The sequence below is a fragment of the Pristis pectinata genome, chromosome 6, assembly GCF_009764475.1.
Source record: "Pristis pectinata isolate sPriPec2 chromosome 6, sPriPec2.1.pri, whole genome shotgun sequence".
Taxonomy (NCBI): Eukaryota; Metazoa; Chordata; class Chondrichthyes; order Rhinopristiformes; family Pristidae; genus Pristis; species Pristis pectinata.
In genome coordinates this window covers 69585035-69601595 of record NC_067410.1, presented here as the reverse complement: position 1 = coordinate 69601595, position 16561 = coordinate 69585035, and the positions used below count along the sequence as shown (strand labels likewise).

The 16561-nt window shown below is 41.3% G+C and overlaps 1 protein-coding gene across 1 annotated transcript in view; it reads left to right on the top strand.

The window, feature by feature from the left end:
- The first annotated feature begins 7598 nt into the window (after nt 1–7598).
- The window catches only part of LOC127571847 (pinopsin-like), a 57512-nt gene continuing 48549 nt past the window's right edge, over nt 7599–16561 (top strand). Inside the window, exon 1 of the mRNA XM_052018594.1 lies at nt 7599–8130. Within this exon, the coding sequence (XP_051874554.1) occupies nt 7752–8130 (379 nt within the window). The 5' untranslated portion in view covers nt 7599–7751. The remainder of the gene's footprint in view (nt 8131–16561) is intronic.

The following is a 16561-nucleotide window of genomic DNA, read 5'->3' as shown; positions in this document are numbered from 1 at the left end:
GGGAAACAGGCTCCAGTGTGTTTAAAAGCAGCACAGGAAACAGAGCCTTCATGAATTTAAAGGTAGAATAGAAAATGGGGTTGAGGTGAGTTTAAAAGGAGTGCAGAAAATACCCCTGATAAATTTAAAAGGAATGTGGGAAAAAGACCCTTCGTGTGTTTAAAAGGAGCACAGGAAACAGGTATGTTAGGTGCCAAATTATAGGGATTTCTGTACAATTAGAAAGCTGATTATCAGAGTTTTACTGTAAGTCTAATTCTCCATTGTTGTTACTGGCTTCAGTATTGTGTTTTCTCTGTTTCTTTGCTACAAAAAATTCTCTTCTGTGAAGAAATCACACCACTGGTATTACTTAGATTTATTGGCTTAGCTCTAGACTTCCTTCTGACAGTTAAATGTTTGCTGTTTTGAACTGATAACATGCAGAGGCTGGTATCTATGACTTCTATAATAGTGACTCAAACTGCTCTCATCTACATGCTATGGGTTCAGCTTTGCAACATCGGCTCTGGTTGCTCATGTATGACTGTAAACTCTCATCAAACTTTAACATTCCTCAATGCCAATCCCTATAGATTGTGCAGTTTTGTACGGAAGATGGAAGGTGTGTTAAATAATGCAAAAGTAAAAATATGTAGATTGTGAAAATCTGAAAGAAAACCAGTAAATGATGGAAATCTATTAAAACTCTGTTAACTGGAACACTGAGGACTTCAGTGATGCTGGACTGGCAGATTTTCTGGACCATTGGATGTTATTCCATTAATAACAAGACACGTTTTTACTCAAGTATTTTGTTACGATGTTACATAGTAGAAAAATAAATTTTCCAGTGAACCCATTAAGTTTAAAAGAAGTAGGGAAACAAGGCCCCCTTAAGTTTCAAGGGAGCCTGAGAAACACAAGCAGGTGAGTTTCAGGGAAGCATGGGAACTGGGGCCCCGTTGTATGGATGGGAGTGAGGGAAGCCGGGCTCCGGTGCGTTAAAGGGAGTGCAGGAATCAGCACCCAAGGCCCCAACGACTGAACCATCAGGCTTTCTGAACAGTCAGATAGTGGATTATCAGAGTTTCACTGTACTCAGTATGGTCCAAAGGGGCAATAGAGCTGAAACAGGTTCTTCAATGGAACATTGATAGGACTGCCCCACTTCTGATTTTTGATTGCAAATTTGCAGCTGTTCATAATTTCTGACAATTTAGGATTGAAATTATCCAATACAATGTGTACTAATTTGTTAAATGAAATACTTTTGCTTTCCATGGCAGTAAAATATTTGCTAAATTACTCTACATTTCATTTGGAATTGAAAAAAAACACAAACCTTATGCCCTGTGTTGGTTTTTTTTGCAAACTCATCTTCATCAGCAGCATCATCTTCCATGATGAAATAAAAAAAATTGCAAATGCTGGAAATCTGAAATAAAAACAGAAAATGTTGGAAACACTCAGCATGCCAAGCAGCATCTGTGAAAAAAAAGAACTTTTCATGTTGGAGACCCTTTATCAGAACTGCAAAAGAAAGAAACCAAATTGAGCTTTAGTAGCAGAGAAGATGGGAAAGGGAGGGGTAGAACAAAGGGAATAAATCTGATAGAGTGAGACCAAATGTGTTAATGTAGAAGTTTGGACCCAATGAATCTGGCTGCTGGGTTGGCCACATTCTTGCTATTAGAAACACATTACACAGACAAAGAAAGAGGGTCAACACAAAATTAAGGAACAACAGCTCATTTTTCACCTGTGCACATTGCAAACTCAGTATCGATTTCTCCACTTTAGATAACTCACTCTTTCTTTTTTACTGTATTAGAACTACCCAGTTTTGCCTGTTATTATTTTGGCCTAGTTTTTCTTTTCCTGTTAGCATGATCTTCCTTGCTGGGCATGTCCTTGCAATTAGCAACACATTACACAGACAAAGAATCATAATCTAATGCTAATTGCTGCTCCAACTGCTACATTAACTCATTTGGTCATGCCCTATCAGAGATTTTCCATTTGTTATTCCTTCTCTCCCCCACCTTCTCAGCTATTGAAAGCTAACTTGTTTTCTCTTCTTTTCCAGTTGTGTCGAAGGATCCCAGTTCTGAAACATTAACCTTTTCTGTTTCCAGAGATGCTACCCGATGCCCTGAGCATTTTTATTTTAGTTTCCATGATTTAAAAAAAAATTCATACCTTCAATCTATGAACTGAAAGACTCGCACTCTCAAGTGTTCTCCACTAAGGCTTCCAATATAACCAGCTTAAGTCTGAGTAATCACTTAGTCCTCTTCTTCTGATGCTATTTCTGCGAATGGTGATGTTGTCACACTAGAATGCACAAAGTTTTCCCATCTCTCCTGCGCTGATTTAGTTCATGAGCCACAACTTCTGGCTCATCATCTCACCAACTACACCGACTTTTCTAGTGCTGCTGAATGCATCAGGAAGTTTCTTTATCCCAGTGCACTCACACCTGAGGTTGCTCTCTTTCTGCCCCATTCTTCTCTAGATAAGCACTCGCCTAGGAGTCTGTCAAGCCATCTTGTTTCCCCCTTCTTATTGAGAGATTAGCTGGGGATTTGGTCTTACTTAGTGCCTCAAATGTGAAGACCTAACTGTGAGCCAATGATGTTTAGCTCACAGTTAAGTCTTCTTGTTTGAGACAAAGCCTTTTTATTCTCTTGTTTCATATGAGATCCATTTATTACCACTGGAACATGTTCATCTTGTTTATTCATCTCTCTAATTACACTGCAAATATGCGGATACCATACATATTTGTCAAATACATATGTACACTTCAGCTTGCGTCACGACTGTTGTTCTTCCAGATTGGCTCCATGACTAGATTGCAAATTCTTCCTCCTCCAAAATAACTGCATTCACAGTGAGCTTCAAAAGGCTGTAGCTTCTCACTGTCTTGAGCACATCTGAAGTTCACCCAGGGAAGACTAACATTTTGTAAAGAGAATTTGAAGCACCTATATTCACAGTCCTAATAAAAAGTAATTAAATGTTAAAATATTATATATGCAATTGTAACACTTTTGATTGTTTTATAATTGTTTCTTGGTTCTAGAGAATTAAAAATTAAAAATAAACTGCAGTGAATGTTAGTTCCAGATGCTGTAATTATGGAAGTGTTTGGATTTGTGGGAGGTGAATTCATTGGTTTCTGAAAAGGGTTATGGCATCATGTGATGTTAATCCATGCCAGTTGTTTAATTGTTTTTATTAGAACTGTGAATATGATTACTTTTATTAGTTAACTAGCATTTCTATATTCCCCATTGTATTTATTTTGCTGAGTTTCCCATCCTTGTGGGCAGGGACGGTAATGTAGGGGGAAGGCACGGTAGTGTAGCGGTTAGCGTAACGCTTTACAGTGCCAACGACCTGGGTTCAATTCCTGCCACTGTCCGTAAGGAGTTTGTACATTCTCCCCGTGACTGCGTGGGTTTCCTCCGGGTGCTCCAGTTTCTCCCCACATTCCAAAGACGTAGCGGTTTGGAAGTTGTGGGCAAGCTATGTTGGCGCCGGAAGCGTGGCGACGCTTGCGAGCTGCCCCCCAGAACACTATGCAAAAAATGCATTTCACTGTGTGTTTCGATGTACATGTGATTAATAAAGATCTTATCTTATCTTACATCATTCTCAGAGGAGAATTCACCAATTCTCTATCCAAAATGTTAGTCTTACCCTGATGTGCAGTAGCTGTGAGAAATCACAGACACCACGTTCAATTTAAATGCAATCATAACTATTGCATGCAGCCAGCCCTCACTGCATTGTTCATTACTTCAGCTGGATCAGGATCAGGTTTATTATCACTGACTGGGAGGAAGGGGTTAGATAGTCATAGGTGTGGTTTGAAGGGCGGCACAACATGGTGGGCCGAAGGGCCTGTATTGTGTCGTATTGTTCTATGGTTCTAGGGACATACATCATGAAATTTGTTGTCTTGCGGTAGCAGTACAGTGCAAGACATAAAAATTACCATGTTACCACAAATAAATAAATAAATAATGTGAAAGGGGATAACGAAGTAGAGTTCATGGACCATTAAGAAATCTGATGGGAGAGGGGAAGAAACTGTTCCTGAAACATTGAGTGTGGGTCTTCAGGCTCCTGTACCTCCTCCCTGATGGTAGCAATGAGAAGGGGGCATGTCCTGGATGGTGAGGGTCTGCTTGATGGTGGATACGATTTCAAAATCATGGGCTGGGATATCCGATAGGATATCTGCCTTCCACTCACCAATACTTTGCCCCACAACATTCATCCCTCACTGACCTGGCCAACCTTTGAGTGAACTCCAGAGACTGGAACTCCAGTGACCTCCATGCCATTTGTGGATGATTGGAGTGAGGGGAGGCTACATGACTTATCCCTGCGCAAACTGACAATGTGCAATGCTTGGTCCTCCAGGGTTCCAGATGGCTGAAAGGAAGACGCTTGGAGACTTTTCTTGGCTGTGTCCACTTTTGTGCTGGGGAGTGTCCCACCCATTCCAACTAAAAATAAATAGGACATACAGGTTTTCCATATCAGTCATTTGAGAGGAAAGATAGAGTTCAAAATACTTAAACAAATCAGGCTGCTTTAACACTTTTAACGTGCACAGTGTTTCTCCTCCCCACTATGAGATTAAAGCTTCCTGACCTACTTCCCTCAGAGTCTCCACTACAGATCCCCACACACCACAGACATATTGCCACCCCACCCCACCACCACCACTTGAGCTCTGGACTAAGCCAGAGACTCATTCAACTGAGACCTCTTGCAACTCCAGAATCTCAGCAGAAACTTGATCACTGAGATAGGATTCTGCCCATTGACACACAGACTGGGAGATCAAACTCCCAGCAGTATGGCAAGGTATCAATGAGGGGCCCAATGTGCTGACAGGCAGGCAGGTCAGAAGATCAGCAGTTCCAGGGACTCCACTAATCTGGCCACTTTCTGTCCAGATAATCTGGCCCCATGAATGCCGAACAACACAAAGCAGTCTGGAGCAGGCCATTGTGCCTCTTATCCAGGTGGACCTTCAAATGCTCCTTTCTGCCCTTCACAAAATAGCCTTAACCTCAAAGCCATACAATCACATACCAGCTAATGAACCATGCCAGGCACATCACCCAAACACAACTCTCTCTCTTACAAGAAAAGCTAGTACATAATCATAGGATTGGCTACATCATTTTACCATCTTAGAAAAGATAGCAATCACTATCACTGGAGTGCAACTACTGAGACTCCAGTAAGTGGCAGGGCTGAAATATATAATGTAGGCATCTGCCCAATATTGGTTTTACTGTCTAGTTAATAGGACACATTCTCATGGAAACAATTTAACAAGTAAAAAAATAGACTGTGCAATCAGCAAACCCAATTCATTTATGTGCCGGAATATATTTTTTCAGTTGTTATTTTAATATAACAATGCTTACCATAATAAAATCTAGTAATACTTTTCAAACCTGTGATCATTCTTAAAAATGAGTGGAATCTATAATCTTTCCTTTCCAGATTCCAAACATGTTTTTATATAAATCAGTCATTGTTGCACTGAGAAAAATACACTTCATGATAGTTGCAATACAGCAGCATAAGAGGCTAATGTGTTGGTGAGGGAAAATGAAATAGGGAGAGGGGAGGGAGGGGAGAGAGGGAGGGAGGGAGACGGAGGGGGAGGGAGGTTGGAAGGGGAGGGAGGGAGGGAGATGACACTCCTTGTGGTTGTGCACCCCCCCGTTATGTGATAGTGTGGTCTTGACTGTTCATAAGTCACTATGAGGCATGGGCTTCTCAGTGGCCAGTGACAGCAGCACCTTACGCCAAAGTGCACAATAAAAGTAGTTACCATCATTACCAGTAATGCTGTGGGCAAAAGTGGAGCACAGAAAAACTAGCCTGGCAGAGGCCAAGAGCAAAACAATAATGTCACCATGGGAACCCTTTAATCTCTGCCAATTTGGGGCAAGGTTTATTCCTGGTTTTACTGTGAGTGAAAATTGCAGTTTTCTAACAGAAAACATGGAAATGGCAGCTGAAAAGCCTATGAGAAGGAGTTCAACTTCTCAATAAATGTCTTCACATACACTCGTCCAAGTCTACTAGTCAGCAGCCTGAGGAAGAGGGGGCAGTATTGGAGTGGCTACATCTCAGTTAATATCACTGAGAAATCAACAAATCCTGTTACCCAGTAACTGCACCACCTGCTTCACACATTGCCCTATGCAACACATCCTATCCTTCATCTCCCAGCAATCTTTATCAATTGTTGCAGCTACCTAATATTCACAGTCCCACCACACAAACTACACCACTCCAGGCCTCCCAGCTTAAACAGACTCTCATTCAGACCAATTTTCTTTTCTCTTCCACCAGGGACTGCACACAGTCAACAGCAGCAATAGACTGGATTTGTCCATGTCCACTGGCTCAGCAGCCTGAGGAAGAGAGGGCAGTCTTGGAGTGGCTACCACAGGCAGTAGAGGTATGGAGTTCATTGCTAATGTCTTCTCGTGACTCACAATTTCTTTTAACCTGCAGGATAAGATGGTGTAAGCATACCCTGCTACTTCTTCCCTCCCTTCACCATGTCCCCATCCTTGCATATTTCTTCCTCGAGAACCCTGTGGAGTTGTTGGTCTGCTCGGGAGGAGGTAGCCGGCCAATCACTGGCATCAGCTCAAACTGCAAGAAGTTGCAGAAAGTTGTGGATGCAGCCCAGTCCACCATGCAAACCAGCCTCCCTTCCATTGACTTTGTCTACACTTCCCACTGCCTGGGGAGAGAAGGTAACGTAATCAAGGTCCCCTCACACACCTCAGTCATTCTCTCATCTCCCCTCTCTCACCAGGCAGAACATACAAAACCTTGAGAACATTCACCACCAGACTTAAGGACAGCTTCTTTCCCATTGTTATCAGACTCTTGAACGGATCTCCCATAGGCTAAAAGATGAAGTCTACCTCGTCATGGACCTTGCACTTTATTTGTCTACCTGCACTGCACTTTCTATGTAACTGCACCACTATATTCTGCATTCTGTTTTCCTTTTTACTACCTCGATGTACTTATGCAGGGCACGATCTATCTGGATGGTATGCAACCAAAAGCTGTATCTCTGCACATGTGACAATAATACCAATACCAAACACCGGCACTCCGACAGTGGCCTTCAGCCTAGTAAGAACCAAAAGTAGCCAAAGTATCGGCTCCTCAGAGGATGCGTGACGTTGTAAGAACATTGGAACCTGTAGCGCCGAAGAAGGGCGCCACGCACAAAAAAAAGTCTCAACACTAATTGCAAAACAAAAACACAGCCACGGGTCAGTCCCGCGACAGCCAACTGCGTTAAAGCCAAGAGTGAGCGAAGCGTCAGCACACAAACTGCAGCCACCCGGCTCAAGCCAAGCCTGGCGTAGCCGGCAGACATAACAAGCACCGCGGACGAGCTGAAGGGAAGTTTGAGGATGCGCCCGGCTGTTCCCAGCGGTTTGCACATCTGTGCAGAGTGAGGTTTGGGGCGGGGTGCAGCTTTCCCAACCATCCACGCGTCATCTGCGCTCAGGATAAAGGGAGAGTTAAAAAAAAAGCGCGGCAGCCACAAGGCGGGAGAGCGGATGAGTCAGTGAGCGTTGGACTCCCCCGCCCGCCCAAACTTCCTCGGGTGGGTCGGTGGGCAGTGGGGCTCTTCGGATTATGCGGCTTCAAATTTTCCTCCCCGATCACTAGTGCAGTGCAAAGGGTGGGAGATGCTTTCGCCTAACCAGAGTGCGCTGAACTGCAGCGGGGAGGTCGCCGCATGGGCTCTGTGCGGTGAGGAAGGGGCTTTCTATCAGTGGGAGGCAGCCGGCCGCTTCCCGCTCGGTCCCACCGGCCACCTGGTCGCCGCTGTGTGCCTGGGCGCCATCGGGCTGATGGGCTTCACCAACAATTTCCTGGTGTTGCTGCTCTTCTGCCGTTACAAAGCGCTGCGCTCGCCCGTCAACCTCCTTCTCGTCAACATTTCGCTCAGCGACCTGCTCGTCTGCACCCTGGGCACCCCCTTCAGTTTCGCCGCCAGCACCCAGGGGCGCTGGCTCATCGGGGAAGTGGGCTGCGTTTGGTACGGATTCGCCAATGCCGTCTTCGGTGAGCTTCAGCAGAGTAATCTCGTTAAGCAGTAACTTCCAAAAGAGAATCCGATCTATAAAAGGGGGGAGAACTTTTTTGATTTATATGTCATATTTGACTGTGATGTGTAACTGGATAATTGTGACCGTTTTCTTTCAGTTAGTGAGAAATATTGGGTAATGGATCATTGTTTATCATCGTTCAGAACGTCCTGAGGCTCTTTTTAGCCAAAGTGCTTTAGAGATGCAGTCGATGGAGAGACTGCAGCTAGTTGATCAGGCTCATACCAAACCGTGAGATTAAGCAGAAGGGAATCTATTTTAGTGATATTGGATATGGGCTGAAGGCAGGGTAAGCTCCATTGCTCTCTTTCAGATAGTTGCATGGGATCTTCAGCATTCAACTGAGAGGGCAGATATCTCATATGAAAGATGGTAGCTTTAACATCATAGCCCTCCATCTGTACCACATTGGAATGTAAGCCTGTGCTTTAACTGCGAGATTTGACCTACAGTTCACCTCTGAGGTGGCAGCTATATGGTTTCTTGACCACGTGCATAGATCTCCTAAACGAATGAAATATGAAATTTAAATACCTTGAATTTGTATTTAACGTGTAAATCTTCAGCCTGAGTTAATCTATTGAAAGGCATTATTTTCCATACTGTAAGCTGTAAAAGTAAAAAGCAATCATACCAAAATTCAGATAAACATGTTCCTGATCCAAAAAAATTGAGCCATTAAATTACTTCCCATGTTTTCCTGCTGGGTTTCTGGTTCAGATAACAGTGATTGAATGTATCATTCTGAATAAGCCAGACCATCTCCTATCATTGCTCACACTTCATGCCTCAGTACATTGAATATTGTAAATGCATCATGTCAATCACCTTCAGCATACTGATGACATCTTGTAAAATATTATATAGGTGAAGTCCTTTAAGACAAGCTGACATCTAAACCTCTGAAAGTAGTCTGGAAAATTAAAATTTCTGATCTAAGCAATGTACTTCTTGGCAGATTACATAAGCAAACATGTTTAGTAAGAGTTAGCCATATAAAACTTGCTTTTTCCAGTGAGCTACTACTTCCTATGGCTGCAAATTAAATCCGTACATGGCTGTAGATTTGTGCAGACTTGTACAAATAGACCAAGATTTTGTACAAGTTTGAATAGACTATTAAATTCTTAAAACCCTAAGAAATTGGTACACGTATACTTGTCATGTCAAATTGTCTCACAACACCTTTAACATACTACAGGTTTAAAAAAATACTTGCAGACACACACTGAAAACAATTGTACAAATCTCTTCACAGTTAAGATTTCCTGAACAGATATTTTGAACACTACCACCAGTCAAAGACACATAGATCAGAGGTCTAAATGAATTGTTTTGTTAGATGAACATGATTTCTCAGGTACTCAAGGTTTTTATTTCCCATATAGATGTTCCAACAATAAGTACTGTTCAACATAATGTTATTTGTCAAAAATAATTCAAATTTTTAGTGTTTACTTAAAGTCTGAATAACAGGGTCAAGGCACTGAAATTAATGGTTGGGATGAATACAGATAACAAGATAGCATTATCAGTGCTAAAGTTTGTATTTTTGTGAATGAACAATATGATTTTGAAATATGAGCGCAGGGTATTACTTTTATCCAAAAAGCTGCTATTTACCCCATTAAGGAAGCAATAAAGTTTCTATAGCAAGTAATGGGTATTAGTATTCAGAAGTTAGCCCTCATATGTTTAGAAGTGACTTAATGGTATCTCTGGCAACTGGGGGAAGATAAAGAAGAAGCAATTGCCATTCTAGGTGCTGTACTTACTGTTGTTTAAAGTAGCAGTTCCCACCTTTTTCTGCATAATTTGGGAGCCACACAAATATTGATATCCTCCTTGGGATTTCTTGCCTTACTATGTGAAAGAAAGGCACAAGAAACATCGTATTTCCAATGAAAATCAGAAAATACTGCAGATGGTGGAAATCTGAAATAAGAACAGAAAATGCTAGAAACACTCAGTAGGCGAGGCAGCAACTATGTAAAGGGAATCAGAGTTAATATTTCATGTTGACCCCTCATCAGACTGCCAATGAAGTTAACCCTTTTTTTAACAGCTTCACAAGTCCTCCCAGGGCATCACAAGTGGTAAACTGCTATATGCTTTAAGAAGAAAAGGATTGTCGTGGAATATGATTTGCAACATATTGTTCTGCTGTGTTTATCCTAGCTATTATCCTTTCAAAACACACAAAGTCTAATCATTATAAAGTAAACTAAGTTTCAGGACATTTTATCAGGAAATTGTATGAGAGTTAATTGGAGTTTAGGTGTTCTTTTGTTTCTGGTCACTGCTCAGGTGTGAATTTTGACTTTGGTGCATGGATGGTTATCTTGCACAGGGCATTGTTTGCTTAATGCAATCTCCACCAGGTTTGTTCTCCTGAGCAAAAAACAAACTGCTGGAGGAACTCAGCAGGTCGGTTAGCATCGTTGGAGGCAAAGGGATAGGCGATGTTTCACGTTGAGACCGTGCTTCAGGACTGAGAATGTAGAAGGGAGATAGTCAGTAAAAAGAGGTGAGAGGAAGGGGTGAAGCAGGGTCTGGCAGGCACTAAGTGGAACCAGGTAAGGGGGGCGTTGATGGACAGATGGAGCCAAGAGGGGGGAGGATGAAATTTGGAGACAGTGGGTGATGAGTGGAAACATAAGGAGAGAGAAAAAAGGGGCAGATGGAGCCAGCTTGTGGGCGTGGAGGGGAGGTGGAGGTGGAGGTGGAGGTAGAGACAGAGACAGAAGGTGATAATTGGAGACCAAAAAGCCTGCCGCTTCTGGAATCTGATAAGTAAGGGATGATGGGCAGGAGGAACCAGTGGACGCAAGGGATAGGAGACTCAGTGGGATAAGGGTGTGGGTCATATGCAGATAGAACCAGGTGGGGAGAGAATCAAAACTGGGTAATGGGGGCTTGGGGGGGGGTTGTTGGAACCTGAGTGGATAAAACAGAAAGGATCACAGGGATGGCAGGTTATTAGACCTGAAATTAGAAAATGCAGTGTTCATTGTGTTGGGTTGTAGACTATCCAGATGGAATATGGGGTGTTGTTCTTCTCGATTGCATTTGGTCTCACTCTGGAAGCGGAGAAGGCCGAGGACAGACATGTCGGTGTGGGAGTGGGAAGGGGACTGATATAACTAGGAGCTTAAGATGGCCATTGTGGACAGAGTGCAGGTGCTTTGCAATCGGCTGCCTATTCTACATTTGGTTCCATTGAAATCAGTGGAATTAATATCTGGTGTGATCTACAGTTGGCGGACTTTGCACCGGCAATCTCTCTGCCCTCTTCCCTTCCACTTAATGTAAGCATCTACCTTCGGATGAAGGCCATGAGGAGAAAGAAAACAAAAAAAAGAACTAAAACTGTGCCCTGGTGAGCAGATTATCAATGAGCAGATATTGATTTCATCAGGTTGTTGATTGCTTTACTAATGGTTGGTAAGAGGATGATAAAGTAGTAACTGATGAGTTCAATTCACCTTGGGTTATACTTATTAATATAATCTAGCATATTACCAGAGTTTCCAATGTCATAGCTGTACTGGAACAGCTTAGCAAAATGTGGGTAAACTCAGCAACTCAGGCTCCTGCACTGCTGCTGGGGTGTTTACTGAGCTCACACCATTAAGTTTGTCTTTAATTTGGCATAGAGTGAAACAAATTGGCTTGATACTGTTCCCTTAATGATAGGGACTACAGAGAAAGATAATCTGTTCAATATTTTTAATTGAAGATGCTACACTCTGTTAACAGAATAATGCTACAGTCACTACTGCATTGATATTCAGCTGATCATCTGCGTTATTCAAAATTTAACATTACAACACCAGAATATCTTAATGTCGAACTGAATCTTAGTAAAGTAATTCATCTGTTACTTCATTTTTGTTATTATGAAAGAGTACATTGTATTATAGGGTTCAATACACTTTTCCTAAACTGTTTTATTTTCCATTTGGGTTGAAAGACAATAGCTATCATTAGTAATTACCAAGTACAATTTTAAGAGTATAACTGATAATTACAGTCACAGTTGAAACTATCACTGATGTAAAGTACATGGACAAAACTAGTAACAAAAACAAAATAGTCTACAGATTGAGCAGTAAAATCCAGGAATTTGCTACAGTGGCAATATTGGTGATAACTCCTTGTGCTTCTAATCTTCCAGTGCTGAATGCATGTCACAGTTTGCCAGTAAAATAATTAGTGCACAACACAGTGAGCATAGTGGATCAAGAGCTGTGTAGGCCATTTCTGTTACACATTTGAGGTCTGGGTCTCGACAATGAACAACAGGCCAGATTTTACTGCCTGTGATATCTTGTGATATGTCTGTCGTTTGTTCAAAACCTGCTTGCATTTACAGATGTTCATGGTGGCAGATTACCATGGAATTGCCAGCATTTACCAACAGGCGGTGGATACATTGTTGAGTTTGGAAGGCCACAGACAAAAGATGAGGTGCCATTCCTCAAGGCTACATAGACTTTCATTACAATAGTGTCGGAAATGGGAGTTTGGAGGATCCATTGTCAGGATAAGCAAACTATAGTCAGAGTCCTCTCCCAGGTCAACATCTCTACATTGAGGCCCTAAACTGGGTACACTGCATTTTTCACATGCACAATATTAGTCTCCTGAAATAAATGCTCTTTTCTGAGCTCTGTCATGGTAAGAGATTACTAGGCAGACAAGAGGAAAAGATTCGAGGATATTCTCAAAACTTCTTTGGAAAAATTTCAACATCCCCTTCGACCCCAGGGAATTCCTAACCCTCAACTGGTCAAGGTGGAGTAGCAACGTACCAGATGATACTGAGAATCTCGAGTCCATATGTGGAAAGTACTCAAAAAACCAGTAGTGGAAGGATTGTACCACCTCAGAAATTACTCATCCACTTGCCTGACCAAGTACTGCCGATGGCAAAATGTATGGGGCTCACAATGGCTTTATCATCTCATCCTTGATCCTATAAGGGATTGCGTCAGAAGAAGAAGAAAGAGGACATCAAGGATAGTGACATCAGAGTTTGGCATCTGTAACTGTTTACGTTCTGAGCAAAAAAAGTCGTTGGTAGTCACTAAAAGTTATCACTTTGCTAAAAAATCTAGTCTTACCATTTTGTTGCTGAATTTAATGCCCAATTAATGTGCAAGTGTATCTTGACAGAGTCAAGGGGAGGTTCAGCACTTTTACAAAGCTAAGCAGAGCAGCAGATAGTGCCCAATGCTATGTGTTAATTCACTGGTCATGATGTAACTAATCCTCTGCTTAGTTGCTGGTTGACATGAGCATTAATTATAAGTTATGGATGACACAGTTTATTTTTCGCAAGATCTAGCTAAACAAGCTATTTAGCATTAAGGTGGTTAGGAACAAAGGTTTCACAATCTGATAATAGATCTTGGTATAAAAGGATATAATTTCCTGTTTGTGTTTAATTACATCAATAAGTTTGTGTTGATAATATTACTATAAATATATAAGTTTTAAAGGGTGGTTTTCTGAACTGCAGGCATTCACTAACAATAGTGTCCCCACCTTTATCACAGTGGGGGCAATGGAACTTTGGGAAGTGGGGTAGTAGGTCTACGTAAGGATGACATTTCTCCAAAATATATGAAAATCCTATTCAAATGTCTCAAAGAATACAATTGTGATGTACGTGTAAATAACCAAAATACGAAATAGCACATTGGAATAATTGGCACATTGTTATAGTAGAAACAAAACCTTCTTGTATGTATTTTATGTTGCACGTATTTTTATTAACCTGTTGAGGAATGGACGACAGGGAGCTGGGGGCAAGTTCCTGGTGTCCACGTCTATTCTCTCCTCATCTGGCATCCATAATCCTCAGTGTGGTTTCACTGCTAATTTCTCTGCATGATAAGTGAGTCAGGGAAACATCAAAACAAGCTTCTCTGTCAAAAACATTTATTTTGATAATTAATTGAGCTTTAAGACGTCAGTGAGGTTCCTGGAATAAATCACTAAGCATTACCCACAGGCAACTTGCTAAATGAAATAATGCTTAACCATTAATGATTAAAACAGAAAATGCAGGAAACACCCAGCAGGTCAGAAATCATCCAGGGAAAGAGAAATAGACTTGATGTTTCAGATTGAGACACTTTGTTAGAATTGAGAAAGAATGCTTTACCAATGCTGCATTCTCTGGTATCATTCTGTAATGGTAAGAGTGGCCATAGTGCTCACTGCAGAGTTATTTCAACAAAATCGATATGGCCATTGATTTTTCAATAGATTAGAGCAGAGATCATTTTGGGGCAGTGCGAAAACGCCAACAAATTATGGCTTCAGTGGCTTGCCTTCATTTCCTGGAACTTCTGCCATAATACGACACTTCAAACACATACATGCTATATGTACCTGCTTAAATCTGACCACCAGGAAATACGGGGACTGAACCTATCCTACAGGTGTTGAAGAGCATTCATATTGAACAAATCTGTACTTGCCTAATTTGGCACATCCCTGGTACGGAATTCCTGCAAACATTGTTCTCAACAGAAATATGGAATCACTCTGTGATGAGTAGAGAGGGATCACAGAATAATCATTCTGACATCAGGCAATGAACGTCAGGAGATTACGATGAATGATTATTCTAGAAAGTTCTGCACAGAGTTGGTAATAGTGAAGCTGTTAAGTCTGCAGAGAGTGCCTTCAGTATGTTCTTGTGTACATGCTAGATATAATTTATATGCAGGAGTAGAGGCCACTTGGTCCCTCAAGCTTTGACCTGCCATTCAATAAGATCATTCGCTGATTTGACTGTAGCCTCAACTCCACATTCCCACCTGCCCTAAGTAACTTTTCACCAGCTTGTATATCAAGAATCTACCTATTTGTGACTTGAAAATATTCAAAGACTCTGCTTTGAAGACCCTTTGCAGAAGAGTTCCACAGATGCATGAACCTCTGTGAAAAAATTTTGCTTCCTTCTGAGGGGCCTACAAATATGGGCATCTCCTTATTTTTAAACCCCTAGCTGTAGGTTCTTTAGCAAAAGGAAATGTCCTCTCCTCGCCACCCTATCAAAGCCCCTCAGGATATTTCAGAGTAGTCCCCTTTCACTCTTCTAAATTCCAGCAGGTATAAGCCTAGACTGTCAAACCTTTCTTCATAAGACAACCTACCCATTCCACGTATTAGTCCAGTGAACTTTTTCTGAACTGCTTCCAAAGTTCATCCTTCCTTAAACTAGGAGACCTATACTGCATCAAATACTCCAAACGTGGTCTCACCAGCACCCAATATAATTGCAGCATAACCTCGCTACTTTTGTATTCAATCCTCCTAGCAATAAAGAAAAATTGTTAGTTTTCTTAATTATTTGCTGTGCCTGTGCTCTTAACTTTAACATTTAAATAAAACTTTTAGTGTCTTTCATACCAAATCTCAACCAAGTTTACTACTGAAGTAGAGAAATCAACAGACACACTGGCTCTATTATCGTCCATCATATTTGTTGGTGAGACCTGACTGGTTCGCAATTCAACTATTGTAAACAAAATTAAAAACAAAAAAGTGCTGAAATGCTTGGCAGATCAGGTTGCATCTACAGAGAGCCTGACCTGATAAGCATTTATGGAATCTTCTGCTCTTATTTTAGGTTTTGAGCATCTGCAGTACTTTAGTTTGTTTAATGAAAGTGGAGTTATTTCCAACAAAGTTTGTTTGTTATTTCTTTGTCACTTAAATCTGGACTTTTTTTTAGAAAAAGACAACACAAAAATAGCATACAATCTTGACAATTCAGAACTAAAACAGTTATATGAATATGGCTTTAATTGCTGTACTTGTCAAGCTAGAGATTTCACTTTTGTCTGATATTTCCATCATTCTGGCAGAGAGAACCACTTGGAGGACTTCAGCCATTCCGTAACTTCCCTAGTTCCCTTTGACGTCAGTGCCCTCAATTAGTAATAAGGCCATGCCTGTTTATTTTCCAAACTCGCTATCAAAACACCACCTTCCTTCACTTAGACCATCCATAGAACCCTATGTGGGATTATGACTCATCAGCATGCAATACTTGCTCTGGAAGTAGGTTATATGATGAGGCTCTATTTCTATGTCAATGCAACAATTGTAAATGTTGTGTTTAGAATTGGCTTTGAAGAATTGGATTTTATTTGCATAGCTTTTAGTCCAAATTCTCCATACTTAAATGGACTCATCGAAGAACCAGTAGAGATTGTAAATAATCTTGGGAACAACTCATGGAACAGTTCATGTTTGCAATAGTAACTTGCATTAGAATTCCTTTCCCATCAGGAAAACAATCTGACAGGAGAATTACCAAAGATTGGTAATCTGGGGAGAGTGATATTCAACACAAATTAAAAATA